Genomic DNA, 19,723 nt, shown 5'->3' with positions numbered 1-19,723 from the left:
TCCACTCCTTATCCTTCTAGAGGGCCCTGACATTAGATGTCCTTTAAAAATATGTGTGTTATAAAAGTGAAACCTTGCAAATAGGCTAGATCTTCTGCTTAATTGAAGTACAACAAAATTGTTTTCAGCTTCATAACTTTACTCCTCTCCATTTTATAAGGTTTTAAAGGTATGCAAATACATTTCCTAAATTTTGAAAAAGAAAAACAACATTGAAATGGATTAAAGTTCTACTCAAATAACAGGAATTGCATTTTCAGAACTAAAGGCAGAACTAGTAACTGAAAATTAAGGTAAAATATTGTTTTGTCAAAATGTTTTGTGTTTTTTCATGTAGGCAACACATGACAAAATGTTTTGTCATGTAGGCAAATTTCAGGGCCCTCTAGAGGGAGAAGGAGTGGAGGTGGGCACTTTAAAAGACCTTCCTGGGACATACTTTAGCCTGTAGACCCATCCCTGAAAGTTTCATTTTCTTAACCTAAACCCTGTCTGAGATAGCTAGAAGTCAATTAACTAGAATTTTACTGAAAGAATTTTTACTCCATAAAATGCAGAATAATCACAGTTAACACATTTTGCAGGAGAAAACCTTTGTCTTCTCTTCTTTCTTTGTTTTTCCAGTTTTTCTAAGAAATGCATGAACTTCTTAGAACCTATAGGGTATATTTACAGATCATAAACCCCCATCCCCTTAATATACAAATATATACCCAAAATTGTATCCTGAGTCTGAGTATAACATCCCTTTGTGTTATAAACAAACTTTACCATGTGGTGGATATTCATATATTTCCACAGTAGAGAAGATAGAGTTTAGTGTAATGTTCTTTACAAATATAATAATTGCTTCTACTGGAAATTCAGATTTAACCACTTTTTGACCTCTTAAAAATGACCTAGATATGGGGTATAATAAAAAAGGCTAAGAAAATTAGTCCCAAACCTTAAATACTTTATAACATTGGTCTCATACTTGCTTTTTCATTATAAATCCATTTTTTTTTAATGTAATATAATCCACAAGCACTGATTTTCCAATATTAATTTGTATAAATTAATTTTTCCAATGTTATGATGTTTTCTTCTTCCTTGACATCAAATTTTAAATAAAAGCATGTGTTTTTGGTCAAAAATATGAAGCCGGCTATTATGAATGCCAGTTATATTGTTTGCTATTAATTTAACTATATTAAATACAGCAATGGTTAGTTTACATATTTAATATATGCTATGATTTAACCCCACCCCCCTGATGTGCAAATAAATAGCCCAAATTTGTTTATAAACTATTACAGATTTGCAATTTCAAATATCCTATTATTTTGTAAGAAATGATCAAAAATGCATGCTTTAATTGAAATTTTGGTGGCAAGGATGAAGAAAATGTTGTAACATTGATAAAATTTATTTGTCCAATATAATCATGGAAAATCAGTGCTTGTGGATAATATTACATTAAAAAAAAATGGATTTATAATGAAATGGTAAGTTTGAGTCCAGTGTTATAAAGTTTGAGACCAATATTTAAGCCTTTTTTATACCCCATATTTAGGTCATTTTTAAGAGGTCAAAAAGTGCTTAAATCTGAATTTCCAGTAGAAGCTATTATTATATTTGTAAAGAGCATAAAAAAAAGGCATTGAGTGGTATATTCACTTTATACAAAAGCCATTATTATATATTATAAAAATTATATATTTTTATAAAATTATTATAAAAAAGCCATTATTATATTTGTAAAGAGCATAAAAAGGACAACAAGTGGTATATTCACTTTATACAAAAGCCAGTAATATTGTTTGCTATAATTTTACCCTTTTTTACAGTTAAATTTGCATTTGTGATAATTGGCCTGTCTTAAAATCATGCTTGCCTAGCAATAAAGTCAAGTCATGTAAGTGCCAGTCAATGATGATAGTGACTCTGCTCATTAGGCAGGTCCTAAACTCTGTACCATGACTTGCTTAACCACTCTCTGTCAACACTTAACTTAAATGCTTCAGTACTAGGGTATATGACTGTATTCTGGCTAAGGAGGTTTTAGGATGATATCATGGGTTCAGACCTGTTTGTATACATTTAAAACATATACACTCCTATGTTAGTATGTAAGAGGTAATCTTTTGAGCCTTGTAGATCTATGGCAAGTTTCGGAAACCCCTTTTGCATTTTGTTGCTCCCTGCTGGACAGATTCCAGAATTGGTTGATTTAAATTGTTAACTAAATAACAATAGGCATCCCAAATTCTAATTCAGGTTAGATCAGGCCCTTTAGGAGCTTGGTAATCACTGCAGGGATCTACTGCAGAACATCCTCTTTATTATACCAAAAGTTTGGCTGGCTTTGGCTATAAAAAAAACTGCCTGTGGAAGTTGAATTTGAGCTTGTCATCTACCAAGATTCTTAGATCTCTTTTCTAATGACTGGTTGTGACTGGGTATTTGGAACTATCATTAGAGTCCATAAAGTAATGGCTATGAGGATTATTAGCTCCAAAGTGTATAGTGTTACATTTCTAGACATTTAATTCTGGTTGTCAGGTTTTTGCCCATATTGAGAGTACATTGAGATCTGCTTAGAGGCCCTATAATGCTCTTGGGGTCACAAATGGGACTAATTATTTTGAATCATCTGCTAATAAGCCAGGGATGGATCTAGAAAAAAATAATCTTGAAGGGGGGGGGGGCACTGGACCAACAGTGCCAATGTGATTCAAGTGTAATGATAGGTGGGGTTGTGGATATCACTTTTGTCCAACCAGTTTGTTTGAATCTGGTTGGTGCTGATGTAAAACAACAAAGAAACCTCTTTGAAAGCCACTACTATTTTCCTATAGCAGTAAAATGTATATTAACAACAGACACAAGCAGATTCTTTGATGAATAAATTACTACAGTTTCATTGAAACTTTTTTAATGAGTAGGCCAAACAAATTTTTCTTTTTTTTCTTTAGAGCTTGATAAAATAATTGATTAATGGGGAAACTTCTGATTTCTAAGAGTAGAAATACAACTTTTTTTACAAGATGTAGGGAAATATAAAACAGCCCTCTGATCCACTACAAGATTCTAACACTTTTCATAAAAAGACTGGAAACCAACCACGTGCCTGGGTGCTGTGGAGCACTTGAAGTGTGGGGATCCTGCCTTGTTGCTTTTGCAGATAGAAAACGTTTTGAAGGCTTTCCACAACAACCAAAGAATTGTCAAGGGATACTATTTTCAATGATTCTTTAATTCAAACCAGAACTAAAACATGGAATGGGTCATGCCCCCTACTGTCAAAGCTGATTTTTTTCAAAAAGGAAGGTATTTATAATATGATGTTTACTATAAATCATACCCCTACCAGAACAGGGTTTAATACCCAAATATACTTGAAGTTTCTAATTCCTTGGAAAACCATACAAGTCTAATAATGATAGAGAAAAATATAGTATAATAATATAAATAGATATTTATATTGAAATAATGTAATGTACATTATCTCAGAGTATTAATATTATAATGTAAAATAGTTCTATTTTCTACTATAGCCATTCTAGATATGCCTTTCTCTTACAATCATATGCCAGTAGAATGCCTGTTAATTCATTTGATTTCATGTTCCATCCATCTTATAGCTGGCAATCTAGTAGCCATTTGAAGTTTTGTTTTAGTAGGAGAATTCCAAGTGCGACAAGCTTGAAAGCATACCATATTTGGTATTAATAAAAAAAAATTCTGACAAAATATGTCAATGGTATATTTTGAGCTTGTACATCCCCCCTTCTTTAATCTGAAATGTAAACTAGAACAAGATCAATTTACACATCCCTGAACATATATTCTACTCCTTGTTTAAATTGTAAACTACAGAAAAATCAGTGTCTCATGGGGGTAAGGCTTAAGAGTAAGGGGTAAAAGCCTTTACTTACCCTTGATAGCCTTGTGTGATTTGTAACCAATCACACATTGTGTGATTTGTAACCTAAAAATTTACTTGCTTACTTACTTAAAGTTGTTCAGCACCATCTGGCAGTTGACCTGCTTGTTTGATGCCCTCTGTCTGCTTGATGGGTTTGTACTTGATTGATCTGTATGTTATGTTGGCCACTCTGCAAATGCATTGAATTTGTTGCTGTGTTTCTCCCAGGACTTGTCAATTCTGTTTTTGAAGCTATTGATGTTTGGTGCTTGGATGGCATGTTCAGACAGGTTGTTCCATGTGTCAACTGCTTGCTCTGAGAAAAAGCTTACACAGGCATGTTTTCTGGCTTCTGGCTTGTGCACCTTTTCTGAGTGGCCTCTGGCTTGGTTTATGGCTGTTTTCCTGAAGAGCTTTTTGAAGGGCAGATTTTCTATTTTGGCTTTCATCTTGAACATTTGGATGGCATCTCCTTTCTTATATCTGTTTGACAGACTTGGCAGCTCAAGAGTTTTTAGGTGGTCTTTGTATGGCTTCCCTCTTAGGCATGGCATCATTATGGTTGCTTTACAACAAACCTTTTCCATGGCTTGCAGTCCCAAATGTAGGATGGCCCCCAGACTATGTTTCCATACTTGATGATGAGCTGGACTAGAGTTTTGTACTGCTGGGTGAGTGTCTTCCTTCTGAAGTACTTAGAGATCAATGGATCAAAGACAGTACCCCATTAGCTTTGTTGGCTGCTGTATTGGTTTGGAGGTGAATTTGAGCTTGTTGTCAATGATGATGCCAAGGTCTTTTTCCTTATCTTTGACTGGCATAGTGTGTGTTTTGCCCAGCTTGTTCAAATCATTAGATGAGAGAGGCAGCTGTCTTTCAGTCTTCCAATCCACATTACTTTGCACTTCATGATGTTGAGTTTGACGCCAAGATTTGAAAGGTCTGAAGTGAAAATTTTGATGCCTCTTTGCAGGGCGTCTATGTTGTCTTGGCTGTTGTATGTACTGTATATCTTTGTGTTGTCTGCATAGATTTTGTGGGGGCTGCTTAGCCCTGTGGTGGCAGAGTGTATGTGGAGTAGGAACAGTGTGGGCCCAAGGGTGCTGCCCTGAATGATGTTGCTTTCTACATGACTTTACTTGGAGAAAATTAATTGATTCTTGTTTGCTGGGATTGGCTTTTGAGGAAATTGGCTCTATCCAGGTGGTAATGGAGGGTGCCAGGTTGAAGATTTTGACCTGGTTTAGTAATTCAGAGTGGGGGACTGAGTCAAAGGCCTTTTCCACATTGAAGAATACTGCAAGAACAGACTCTCCACTATACTGGAAGGTTCAATGATGCCATCTCTAAGGATTTCCTCCATGAGTTTACAGACCAGGCTTGTCAAGCTGATAGGTCTGTAATTCTCGGGTTTGGTTTTATGTACAATTTGTAAACCTTCCCTTCCTTGAAATGGCTGGCATTTGGTTTCCACTCGGGATCCTTTTCAGCATGTGTTTGGTCAGTTTTCAATGCACTTATTTTTGAATGTTGCCTTTGGTTGACATAGCTGGGAGAAACAAAGCTCCTCATCTTCTTGGACTGAGACTGTGTATATGCATCAAACTCGTGTAACGTTCAGGTGACAGATGACAATTTGTCAGGGTTTTCAGAAACTTGGGGGGGGGGTCAGACCAGTGGGAAGTGTAGATACCTAAATCACCTATCCCCAGCAGTTCAAGGATGGATATCACACCACTACCAATATGGCCCTTCGTGTTCATTATTGCTTTCTCCTGCACAGGTTTCTTCAAATGTAGAAGATCAACAACTCAGTGTACTTACTCTGTGGATTTTTGGGAAACAAATACTTGGCAACTATAGACCAGCAACACTGTATAATTAAAACAATGAAAACAAAGAAGATGCAGAGGTCCAAGAGAATTGAAAATAGATTAAACGGCTTAAAAGTCTAAATGTATAAAGCCCAATACTGTGGTAGGTCCCTTAAATTAACACTTACGGTACCACGAGATTAGGGATAATCCAAATAATAAGGAAAAACATTTTAATGTCTCATTCCTTTAAATTATCTTAAAAGATTCATAGATTGTGTTTGGCAGTGTAAATTCTAATGAAATGCTGGAGTTAGATTATTAGGAACCAATATATAAAAGATATTAGGTTCACCAATGTGAAGGTTCTCCAGCACCACTCCTGCCACCCCCACACTTAACAATAGAACCAACCCCCAAAACCTAGCCATTTTTTTATGGTAATTTGGAGCTATGTTATATTCCAAAATATTAATTTGAAAAACTGTCCTAGGTAATTGGATGGTTGAGTAAGGTTAAGGCCTCATTCAAGTGTTTATCTGTCTTGATTATTAAAGAAGGAAAACAGTATTTTTTTTTTTTTTAATTAGTAATAGTAGAGTAGAAGAGAGGGTAGGTATAAGTATGTATATATAACTTTTTCTTATTTCATTTTTTTGTGTGTGTTTGCATATGTGGGCTTGTATTTGTGCATGTGTTTCTGTATGTATATGTGGGTGCGCTCTTTCACTTTTTTTTTACTGTTTGTCACTTCTATTCTCTATCTCACTCCCCCTTCTCCCACACATACAAATCTAAGATCTCCCTCTACTAATCTAGATTGTCTTATCTCTACTAATCTATATCATACCATGCTATCTCTTTTAATCTATATCATACCATCCCATCTCCACTATTCCAGATCACCTTAATCACATTACTAATCTAAATACCACTACTAGTAGTAGTAGCAGGGAGTATTTCACCCATACCTCCTTAATTTTTTTCAGACCTGGTTCTCTTCTTGACAGATTTGTTAGTTAGTCTGTAAGTCTTGTTTATTTAGATCTGATTTGTATTGTGGGATAAGAGGAGTTGTAGCTGGGTGGTTAGTCTCCTTTCTTCTATCAGATTCCAGGTGCAAAAAATTGAACAAAAAGAAAGAAAAGGTCATACTTGAGTATCAGACTTAGTCTCCAAGCTTTTCTGATGGCAAACAAATTTATTACATCTTTGGTTTTCAGCAGTTTGTTTGTGTATAGGCTATTTGCATAAGCAACAGTGCCTCTAACCTCTCCTCTGACATTGTGTTTCTGAGTGCAGAACACATTATGTTCACCTAGGAGAAAATTCTGCCTTGCATGTTGAATTTGGAAGCATTGAAAGGATTGTGAGCAACGCAGAGATGTTATGGAAAATCTGCTCCTGACAGTTGTTGAGAGCTGAAATGACAATCTTCAGCTTCTCTGTTCCTATGTTCAACCAGTGGCATTTCCACATCTGGAATTCCATTTTCAAATCAGTGCATGTGCCACTAAGAAGGTCTTTTTACTTCTTGAACCCTTCCTTCAGATTGTCCCAATTCTTCCTATGGACAATTGTTGGAATTGGTGATGAAATTTTAGCCACATTAGAAAAATGATAGCTTGATTTCTCTTTCAGAGTAATCAAGGAGAATGGCATCCAGGGCTGGGATGAATACCGCCATCCTGTAATAGTTTTCTGTATCTAGATTTGGTACTCCTGTTTGGTACACAGAGCTTGAGGCTGTGTGTTTTTGGAAAACTTTCAGGGCAACATCAATTTTTTTCCATGTTCTCAAGTTCTGTGTAGAGAGACTGGAACTCTGCACAGGTTTGCATTTCCTCTAATGTTGTCTTGATGCTGCTCATGGGTTTAAAGCTCTCACAAGATCACCATCCTTTTGGTAAAGTGACTCTGCCAATGGTTTCATTAGAGAAGAAAATTAATTCAAGCAGACCAGTCCAATCTACATGTCTTACTTCTCAATGCAAGAATGTAGTAGATGTGTTTTACTACTGGCCTCTTGGTCCAGCCAGCCTTCCATCTCCTCCAGAGCAGAAATAATAGACACGAAGGAATCCCAGAACCAACTAACTGCCTCATGCCTCTCTACAAATCTTGTGGTAAAAAGACCAGTGAGGGTCTCAGCTCTACTGTTGTCTGACATTAGATGTTTCTGAGTAAAATAGCTGTTTGTAACATAGCTAGCATAGATGTTTCTGTGTAACATAGCTGTGACTATGTTAGGGCCCTGATATCAAGCTTACCATTGTCCTGGTTGTAACAAAGGGGTATATTCTGTGTCCTACAGAGTTTAATTATTTCCACCATGCTTATAAATAGTTCACAGATCTGGTGTATTTTTTTTTTATTCTTTCAGAGTCCAAGGTATTCCTAACATCTGGATGGTCTTGTTTGAACAAAGCACTGCAGCTCTACACTAGTAATTCATATGATACTGTGAATTGGCATGTTGTGTAAGTGCACTATCATTTCAAGTGAGATTTGAGTTGTCCTTCAGTTCTTTTTTGACAAGCCGACCCATTTTTTGACCTCAACCCCTACTCCCGGACACAGCTGACTGCCCTCAACCGCTATTGGAGATTCTCATTATGGCACAAACACTACACCATAGTCCCTTGTGTTTTTGGTGATGGCTCACTGCAAACCAAGGAAACTGGGCAAGAAGCTCAATGTTAAGTCGATGAGTAACTTCATCTCCCTTTTGTCTTTGTATTGAAGTAAGAGCTTTGGCTTGGATCTTTGGCTTCCATCTTTCATCAAGAAAAAACGCTATATCTCCAGATGTTAGTTAGTCTGTCTCTTTCAGTATCACTGTGAAACTGAAGTCAGAGGAGGGTGTGGTGCCAGTGTCAAGCAAGGAGGATGTACTGCTACTTGGGTGCGTTGTCTCCATCTGCTGCATCTTGGTTCTTGTATCATCTCTTGATGTTTCTGGCAGCTGATCGGAATGTTTCACTTCACTATCTGTGTCAGATTTGTGGAAAAGTTGGTGGTGACAGCTCGTTATCCTTGGCGGAGTTGGTAGGCAGGGTCTCTGTAGCAGAATATGTGTGAGAACTAGAGGCAACAGGTAACAGCAAACTTGAAGTTATTGTCTTTGAATTATATTTATTGTCTTTGAATATTCTTTGAATTAGAAGGATTATCCTGAATTGAGGGAAATGACAGACTTGGCATCTGAAAGAAGTTTTATTTTGTTTTTTTCTTGTTTAAGAAAACCCTTTTAAAAAAGCTAGTGAAGGTAGGCGACCCAAAATAATTGATATTTTTCTCAACACTTGTTGACAGTAAATTGACTGTGTCTAGGCAAAATTGTTTTTCTGAGTTGGCTTTTTTTCTAAACGAATTTATAGGGCTTCATTAATTTCGTCTGATCAGTATATTGACATCCAGTGCTCAATCAAGTCTTAAATGATCAGTTCTGAATATTCCTCTTGTTAGAACCAGTTAGAATATTTTTTCTTTTTCTGTAAAATTCTCTGTTAAGCAGTAAAACATTAGAAAAATATTCTCAAAAATGCACCATAAGTAGAGATACAGCGTTTTCTGATAATGATATTGTTCACTTCAGAAATGGATGATCTTGGATGTTCTGCCTTATCTCAATTTAGGGTGTTTTGCCGAAACATGATCTAACTGCTGTTTTTGCCTGTGCTTTAATAATTTCTAACATAACCCATTAGCACCCAATGTTCCCATTGGGGACCACATTACTTTTTTTGGACCTTAATTTGGTTTAGTTTGGTTCTCTGTTTTGTTTTTTTTTTTAATATGGGAAAAAGTAAATTTTGAAAGCTATCTGTTTTTAACAGAATACTAGGTAAGGCAAATGGTTGAAACCTCTTGTTTTGGTGTTTTGTTGTTCTATAATCACCACTCTTTGATTCCATGAAACAATTGCACCATAATATCTACAAAAAGAAGGATTCAGTATCGGTTAACCTGCGAAATAGCAAATAAAATCTCATTCCTAGATGTGCTAATTATATGTAGCTTAGACGAACTCAGTTTCACTATTTACAGTAAACCAACACAAAACAATAGATATTTACATTTTAAATCAAACCACTCGCCACAAGTTAAAAGAGCTTTGTAATATCTCTCGTCGATCGTGCCCTAAACATTTGTTCTGATTCCTACATCACAGCTGAACTAGACTTTTTCAGGGACATATTTCTTAGAAATGGGTATCCTCTTTTATTTATTAATAATAAAATTAACCATAGACTGAAAAGACACTCCCGTAAAGTTAACGATAATTTATCATGTGAGAATCCCGATAAGCCCCAAAACATAATTTACCTCCCATTTATCCCGAAAATCACTTGGAATCTTAAAAAAGTATGCACACAAAATAATCTGTATGTTGTATTTACCAATAATTTGAAAATCATAAATCTCCTAAGTTCTGGTAAAGATAAAACTCCAGTTACTCGCCAAAGAGTTGTCTATCAAATACCATGCGGCTGTAGCAAATTCTATGTAGGGACAACTTACCAGATTCCGAGAAACGCCTACAACAGCATAAGGATGATATCACCAAAGCTCTGAATTCTAATATTACTTCCGTTTCTTTTGATTCTGCTTTAAGCAGCCATGTTTTTGAAGATCCTAGCCAGAAAAATACTTTTTGAAAAATGCGCCATTATTAGCAATGACCTAGGCATAAAGCAAGTAGTTCGAGAAGCAATTGAAATCAGACTTAAGATTAATAATAATATTTCCTTAAATAGGGACTTGGGAGACTATTCACTAAATGCTCTATACAAAAATTTAATTAAAAAGGACCTTACGAAATATTATAAAAAAAACAATAGGCATTAAAAATGTGTTTTTAAATCATTCTCCTTCATTTCAATGAATTGCCTCGTTTCATCACAATTTATTAATCAGTCCTGGTTGAACTTCGCTGAGGTAAGGATGCTGGGACTGTTTTGAAAAAAAAAATTCATTTTAGTTTTATTGATTTTGTCCTGTTGTAAGTTGTTTCTTCTTATATATTTTTGCATTGCTGAGGACAGCCCTTGGACATAGGGCCGAAATATTCATTCTAATTTGTTCGTCACTATTTACGTCTTGCTTGTGGGGAGCAGTTGACCAATGATATATTTTACTTCATTAATTTAGGCGAAAAACGCTAATATTATTAACCAACAAAAATTATTGGAATCTTGCAAATTTGAAAATTTTACTCCCAAGTTTGTAAGATTCAGATTGCACTTAAATACCCGAAAAAAGAGCGATTTGCTCAGACATTACTAATAAAAACATTAATACACATTATCAAAGACAAAAAACAAAAAAGATACATCATTTCCTCTGAAAGAAAATCTCTAGAAAAGTTTTTATTTGAAAAATTGTCTTGTGCTGATTTTAACCAAGTTGCAAGAAATTTATTTAGTCATGATTTCCACTTATCCAGGGAACGACTTATTAAAAAATTGGAAACCTACGAAATGAATCATCAATGAATAACCCTATATATGCTCCAAGATTCACTCCTGAACCGGCTGTGGTTAATTTGTCCTCTAGAACGCTTGAACCATTGGAAATTCTAACTCTTGGAAAAGGTCCAAAATTCTCTTTTCCTCCGAAACAAGTTTCTGTGGCGGATTTGATTTCCGGATTTGATTTCTTTGATTCTCCCGCCAATATAAAACCAGATAATTTGCGTGACCTAAGAATTCTATCTAATCTCCGCAAAGACCTGTCCATTATTATAACTAAAGCAGATAAAAGCAATTTTTTGGTTGTCATGGATACGACAGATTAAAACACAAAAATTTATGCACATCTAAATGACAAAACTACATATAAAACTATAACCAAGGATCATACTGATCAGTTTGCTAAAGAAAAATTATAAAAGAATTGAAAGATTTAAAATAAAATGGTAAAATTACTCCACAATTATATAATAAATTTTTCCCTCGGGGCAGCTTTTGTCAAAAATTTTACAGTCTACCAAAATTACATTCAAAATAAGCAAGGCATTCCTTTAAGGTCTATTGTAGCTTATACAAAAGCCCCCGCCTCCAACATTGGAAAATGGCTATATACAGCCTTCAAACCTTTGCTTTTTTCTCAAAGATCTTACATATAATGAAAAAAGAAATCACCAATGCAACAGCACAAACACACACACACAAAAAAAAAGAAGACAGAAGGAGAAAAGGAAGACTGTTTTCCTACATTAGTAATTAGTATAGATCAGTTACTTCAATGATGCCTTAACCCTACTCATCCATACAATTACATAGGTCAATCAGCATAGCCGTACACAATCAACCATAAAGAATAATCCATGGACAGGCAGTCGTTTCGTAAGTAAGTAAAAGTCGTCATTTACCAAATATTAAAAACAGTAAAAAAAAGACAAATAATTCAGAGGCAACAGCCCAACACAAGGGCTCATCAGGAGAATACACACTTGCCTATAGGGTTTCGGCACTTTAAATTTCCTACCCAGGCAAGTGGCGTTCCTACTGTAAATTCCCCTAAACTTGGCGACAAATTTTTTGGTTTACTTGTAAGATCATTTATTCATATCTTACCAAAAATTTAAGGGTGTTTAGCAGTAAACCCCATAATGTATTTTTATCTTTTGTTTTTCTATGAAAAGTGTTTGACAATCAATACAACAGCAACAACAGGTTGAATACTTTTCAAAGGATAGTGATACCTTGTTTCAGACTTGTATGTGGATTCAGAAATAACTTTATTTTATATAGAGACAGTCTATTATTGTATGCAGTGCAAATGTTAAAACATGATTGTGACAATATGTGTCCTAGCCATCTCAACCTTTCTCTCATTATAGCCTCAGAAAGTAGAATAGAACCATTTTTTTACAGCTTACTATTTGAAGGCAGGTACCAAAAAACGATCTATAGACAATTCCTCTGAAAAACATACAGTAAATTATCCTCCATCTTCCAAAGCGCCCACGTTTCTGGACTGTACTTGACCACTGTCATCAGTGTAGCATCAAAATGATTAGTTCCAAATCTCTTGTCAACACAAAGAAATGTCCAAAACCTGAATGGTACCAAGTTGTTTGCAAGAGAAGAAATGAGAAGTCTAGTCTAAGTTATTTTCAAACAAGTTGGACAATATACAAGGTTGGGATGTATGCATCATTCTCTTTTTGAAATGGGGGCACAACTGAAAAAAACTGCCAAAAATAGGCAAATAATGTGAAAAATAAAATATATTGTAGAAAAATAGCAAGATTCTCGAGATTTTTTTTTTAATTTGGTTCAGGCTTACAATTAGACCCCCCCAGTGTTTCTGTATTTTAATATAATTTACTTTCTTTTGGGAAAAAATCTCCTCTTTTTTTTGCAAATATACTTACTGTTCTGGTTCTATTTTATTTCTATCAAAGATAAAATATGTCCTAAAAATATACTTTTTTCATTCTTTTGGCTAAAACTAGAGAGCCTCTTTACACAACACTTATGGTAAAATTCACTTTTTTCAATTTAATTGCCCAATAAAATAATTATTTATTCTTCTTACATAATTTTATATTCTTAGCTACATTTCCATTCAGTAAATAGCATTTGAATCAATGCTTCTCTTTTTGACTGAACATTTCAAAAACATACTTTCTTGTTCTAGTATCATCCTTAGCAAGTTTTGTTCAATCAACATCTAGCTCTTCTAATTTGGTTAATCAATCAAAATATGCTCAGTTACTTGCTGTCATTGAGGAAATGGGAAAAGATGTAAGGCCAACATATGCTGGAAGTAAAACTAATTCAGAGAGGTTAAAAAGAGGCATTGTCCATGCCCGAATACTTGTTCGTGAATGCCTCATGGAGGTTGAAAGAAGTGCAAGAACATAAATTGATTCTTTTCTTTTTAATAGTGCTAAATAGATGTGAAACTTTGAAGACTTATCAAACACCATTAACTGCTGATTGTGTGGAATTTTGCCCAATTGGAGAATATACTGATTTCTTTGTGTGTGGGAATTACCAGTTGGAAAATGGAGAAAAATCTGAACGAATAGGGAAACTATCCCTTCATAATGTGTCAATGGCTTCCTTAGACCCTATTTGCTCTGTGGATAGTGATGCCATTTTAGATATAAAATTCATGAAGTCACTTGAAAAACCAATATTGGCAAGTGTTGAATCGAGTGGTTATTTTCGACTTTGGGCTGTATCAGGTTTGGAAATAAAATATATAGCTTCAAAGCAACTTTGTTATGACATTTTGCTTTCATGCGACTTTTATGATCTGCAGTCTGCTGTTAGTACGTCTTCAGGAGCACTAGTGTTGTTAGATGTTTCAACAGAAAGTCTTGCAGTTAAAAGCAGTTGGACCCCTCACGACCATGAAGCTTGGATAGTGGCGTTTGATAGAAAGGATAGAAATATTCTGTATTCTGGTAGGTTTTTTCTGTCATTGATACTCCAGAATAAACAGATTTATAAGGTTTTTATTATTTACTATATTTAAAGAAACTTTTTAATCATATTTTGCTCTTCAAAAGTGAAATAGCTAGGCTAATAGTTTGAACCATAATGTTTGCAATGCTCAAAGTCAAAGGCAATGTAATTGCCTTTTCACTGCCTGAAAGGAATTGCCCTTTTAGTAAGGGTATTTTCGGGTCTAATAAGGGCGTAACAATACCAATGGAGGTAGACCCAGATGACCAATACATACACCAATGACCAATACACCCTCCTCCCCTTATTTAGACTAAAAATAAATAATGTAAGGTAATTTTCAATAGGTTAAAAAGTCTTGATAATGGTGTTTCTTCTGTAAAGTGCTATATATGTAAAAAAAGGTAAAAAGTATTTTTTTTAAATAGTGTTTAAGCAATATTTTGGAATCTCCCTCGCCCTAACGGTTAACCAGACAGCTCTTACCCTCCCCTTTTCTTTATCAGGGAAAATCTAAGTAAATTCTCTACTGCCAAATACTTCTTTTTTTGAAGTAAGTTCATTGAAAAAGAGTATTGAATAAGAATAAGTGCAGTAGTGTTGACGGAGTAGAATCATGTGTCCAACATTTGTTTACTTTTTCCTGGCCACTTTATATAGAACAAATGGCCATAGAAACTTGGGAGGGGGCTCATTCAATTGCAATTTGAAGTTTTATAAAAATTTGTTCTACCTATTAACAGTGATCGGTGCAACCCACTCCCCTTCTGTACCCTAAAAATGGATTATAAAAATCCTAAAAATGGATCTTCTAACCAACTCTTGACTTGGTGAAGAAAATGAGGTAAGTCCTGATGTAGTGCAGAAGGGGGCTAACTCATGAATCAGTGTATGAACTATGTAATTCCAAGGTGATGAATTTTTGAAATGCAATGCAAAACGAGTTAAAATCCTGGCTCAGGGCTGAAAGAGCTAGAAGCTCAAGTCGCGCGGTCTGATTAAGTGAAAAATCGAGCTAAGTTCCAATTTTGTGTAAAAGCCAGATATGTTTTGATCATAGATAAAAACAAGCAAAGTTCAAACTGCATTTAGTCCTCCACGGCTGCTAAGGTTTTTAGCCGAAAGATAAGCCTGTACCACCTTGTTTAAAATGGAAACATACAGTAAATTCCTATATGCATTGCTCGAGGCACAAAATATCCCCATGACTATTTCAAACCCCCCTTTCCCCTAACCATCCGGCTTTTTTTTAGCAAAAAGAAAGGTATTTTACACCTTGTATGAATAAAACCACGCAAACATTTTCAGTATTGTATGGTTGGATAACAAAAATCAGCCAATGGGGATTCCTGCATCCTAGCCCTTCCTCCCCTGCCACCAACTTTCTAGCAGAAAGGTTGCACCTTGTTTAAACCAATTCCCAATCTATGTGACTGGAAGATCAAATTGGACCCTTAGCATATATAACGCCATTCCCCATCTCGAAATTTTTATCAGAAAGCCGTTGAAAAGACTTTTTTTTATGTACAACACAATTTACCTGTTGAAAACAAGAATTATAGACCAATTTCTGTTGTTTTTTATTTTCAAATTTCGAAAAATGATCTTAGTACATTTTCTTTTAAATGATTTAGTACATTTTTTTATGCATAAAATAACCAGGAGTTAAATAAAAATTATTCAGCCTTAACGTTTTAAGTTTTACTGATTATTTGACTTTATTGCTGCTCATTGTAGGTTCTAGTATTGCCCTTTGCTTTTCTTAGTAAAAATTTTTTGGGAAAGTTTTGTTTATTAGTTTCTATTCCTTTTAATTCCTTTGGATGGGATTAATTTCTGTCCTGATTCAAGAAGTAACATTTTGAATTAAAATATCGGAATGCAAGAATCGAATGTTGAAGCAGCCATAGTCCTGTGCAATAATTTGTTTGTCATATTTTACTAAAAATTGTTCTTGGATTAGGAGGGGATTGCAGTCAAACGAATTGAAAATACATGAAGAAGATTTGAACTTCTGTTGGCCATTATGAACCCCCTATTATATGGGTACCCTTGAATGTAGACACATCTCGACCCTATTTTAATTAAAAGATAATTTTCATGTTTTGTTCTGCTTGATTAATTAATGTGTTTAGATATATGCTTGACCAGATCATTTATGATTGGATTTCAGTTTTGTTGTCTTTAAATAAAATTATGTATGTGTCTTTCTCTAAAATATCTTCAGTTTTTCAAACGTAGTCTTGTGAGAAAAAAGTTTTGAATATCTTATAATGTGCAGTTAGTTTATTATAAGATGTATATAAAATTCTCAATCATATCTTGCTCCTAAAACAAAAAAGACAATTGTGGTAACGATGTCCATAAAAAAATGGTGCTTTTGGTGTTTGATGGTGATTGCAAGAGATCAGCTTCTCTATATGCCTCGAAACCTATTAATAGCATTGTTATTACACAGGCTACTAAGAGACAGCTTTGGCTGAGGTCCAAGCCAAAAAGCTGCTGAGCCAATGGGTGGAGACTTAAACTCAATATACCAAAATTTGGACCTTACAAATTTTTAATTGTTTAGCCTAAGATTTATTCCTTAGAGTTTTAATTCTTGTTCAGTTAAGTTTTATTTATTTATTTCAGTAATTTGGGCTTGTTTAGTGTTGGTGTATTATATGACTTGATTTCTGCTCGTTTTAGGTTTAAAGTGTCTTATAAACTAATCAAAGTATATTGTAATGTCCAAACCAAAAGCTTTTTATTATTATTACCGTTATTGTTTTTACCTACCCTATTAAATCAAAAAGTGATGAGCCTAAGCATAGAAACAAAATATAAATTCTAAGAAGAGAATAAAGAAGAAAAGAAAGTACAAAATGGATGCATATAAAATATATACCTCAAGCATAAAAACAAATCTCGAGATATGTCATACCATGCTATTCTTTTGAATATAAAAACCTTTCCTGAATTAATCTTGTTTTCAAAAGTATAAATGCAAATACTTACCAATGAACTTTATCTCAGTTTTTATAGGAAAATGTAGTATAATTTGTCCCTTTTGTCATATATAATGGGGTAAATTTATATGTTTTATAAAATGAAGTTAAAAATGCTTCTAACTGCATGACAAGTATTGATAAGAAATGCCATGTTCTTGTTATATTGAAATATTGGAAAGTCAACTGCACACAAATCAAGTGTTACCAATAAATTAAGTTAAAAGGCTGTTAAATAAATTTAAAAGTTATATATATATATATATATATATATATATATATATATATATATATATATATATATATATATATATATATATATATATATATATACATATATAATATATAATATATATTTATCTATATATTATGTGTGTGTGTTTTCAAATGCACAAATCAATTCAAAATAGCTCATGTAAACCAAATAGAAATTGCAAATAGAATTCTACTTTCAACATCTTCATAGCCTTTACTTTCTTTGCAAATAATACTACCTAGGTAAGGGAAGCTATGCACTTGATTAATCTTCTTGTTACCCAGCATCACCACTTCCACTTCATTTATTCCTAGTCTTGGTGACTTGGTGACTCTCCAAAACGACATTCAGTTTGCAAACATTTTCATCTAGGCACTCAAATTGTCAGTATAATTTAAGTCTGTATGAATTATACTTTTCCATTTGTTCCCATGCCCTCCCATACCCTTTGCTGTGTTCCTTAGGACAAAATTCATGAAAATGATCCATATAAACAGGGATAGAATGCAACCTTGCTGAACTCCCGATTTAATACAAAACCGGCTACTAACATCAGTTCCTACCTGAAACGGAGTGATTTCATTCTCTTACATAGGACTAATCACTTTAATGTGTTTATCTGTTATATTGCACAATGATAGAATATTTGCTAAAGCTCTTCTATTGGCAGAATCCTGCGCTTTTTCATAATTTATAAAACTAAGGACTAAAGGGATTTTATAACTTAGACATTTATTAATTTAATGGTGTTAATAATGTGGTATTTATTGATCTCAGTTATTAACATAAGAGTGAAAATTCAGTTGATTCCTTTCCCCTTCTTAAAACCACACCGCTCTTTTCTGAAAACTTTATCGACAGTATCTCTAAGTCTAAAAAGTATTAGTATGCTAAGTAATTTGCTTCCTACACAAACCAGGCTAATGCTAATGTAAGTATCACACTTATTCTCGGCATCTATTTCATACAGGGGTTTAATTGTAGTTTTTCTTAAGTTGCTAGGTGCTTCCCCTTTTCAGTGGAAAAACAAGATCTTATAAAGATAGTGGCGGTTCTGGCCTCTCTTGTGCTCGGGGCAAAGCTTTAATTAGTACCTATTCTTTCCCTCTCCCCTCCAGTCTCCAAGTAATTTTCAGGCCAAATTTTTGAAAAATGTTCATTTATTAACAAAATTTTAAAATAAATTATCACAAAAACATTAAAATTAATTAAATTCTGTCTGCTTCCTTTTATTTTCAAGGAATGGTGATGAAGATTTGGGAAAAATGAAAATTTCTGATTCAATTTGCTCATGCTTATTGTCAACTGTGCCCTCTACTTTATTTGAATCTAAATAAAATTAAAAAGATGTTTATAACCTTTAGATTATTGATTTGAAATTTTGCGCCTCTAAAATTTCTGTGCCCGTGGTGAGTGCCCACTCTGTCCCCCACCCCTAAAGCCGCCTCTGTATGAAGAATCAGTAAGTTTCTAGTATGAAATTTACTGTAAGAGCTATGCTGCTTTGAGCTTTGCTGTGAGAAGGTTAAATTGCTGGTTTGAGCAAAATGTGGCTTTTGTTTAGTCAGCCTTCAACTGTGCTGATTGAGAAAAAGAAAGTTCACTATTGAGCTGGCTTTTGAAAGTCTGCTGCACTGATTGTGTTACTGATTATGATATGCACATTGTTTTGATATAGTTACTACAGTGTTCTAAATGTTGGGATCAACTATCTCATAAAACAGAAGATGAATACAACACTAAGGAACTAAAATTGCCACCAGCTAAAGCTATTGTTCTTGTAAAGGCACAAATCTGCTGGATATTTAATTAGCACAGGATAATCGGCATTGTTTGCAAATCAGCTTGCCTGAAAGCAAGTAAAACACAAGGTTGAAAGGGATAAACGTTTTTTAACTACTTTGCTGAACCAGCTGTCACAAGAAGCCAATCCTAGCCGAACCGTCCTAGTCGAGTGATTATCACGCTAGATTTGACATCTTTTATCCTCGAGGACGAGGGTTTAGTCATGCTGCCGCTGGTCAATGCCTTACTCTGTACTCTCAGCTAGAGTCGACCCAGCTCTAAATGGGTACTAGTAGAAATCTGTTGAAGATAAACAGGAAGAGTGTGCGAAATCACAGGATGGCTGGCTCCCACCCTAATTACACTTCCTGACTGAAAGATCGTCAAACGGAGATTAGCACCGTCAGTTGGGACTGTAAAGTTTTATGCCATATTCATTATACTTTTTTTTACCTTTACAAAACGTCAATATGATGAAACCATTGCTGAACAGAGGAAAACATTTATAATTGAAGATTATCTGATCATTTAAACTCCCCTTT

At 34.5% G+C, this 19,723-nt stretch overlaps 1 protein-coding gene across 3 annotated transcripts in view; it reads left to right on the top strand.

Annotated features, from left to right (window-relative positions):
• The window catches only part of LOC136027225 (diphthine methyltransferase-like), a 36,501-nt gene that overhangs the window by 434 nt on the left and 16,344 nt on the right, over window positions 1-19,723 (top strand). Inside the window, exons 1-2 of one of the 3 annotated variants that reach the window (XM_065704285.1) lie at window positions 8,579-8,821; window positions 13,375-14,149. In XM_065704285.1, the coding sequence (XP_065560357.1) occupies window positions 13,543-14,149 (607 nt within the window). In that variant the 5' untranslated portion in view covers window positions 8,579-8,821; window positions 13,375-13,542. Of the gene's footprint in view, window positions 1-8,578; window positions 8,822-13,374; window positions 14,150-19,723 lie in introns of those variants that run through there. The other 2 variants (XM_065704276.1, XM_065704292.1) reach the window with 2 other exon arrangements.

This window comes from Artemia franciscana, chromosome 1 (genome assembly GCF_032884065.1).
Source record: "Artemia franciscana chromosome 1, ASM3288406v1, whole genome shotgun sequence".
Taxonomy (NCBI): Eukaryota; Metazoa; Arthropoda; class Branchiopoda; order Anostraca; family Artemiidae; genus Artemia; species Artemia franciscana.
This window is presented reverse-complemented; position numbering and strand designations above follow the sequence as displayed.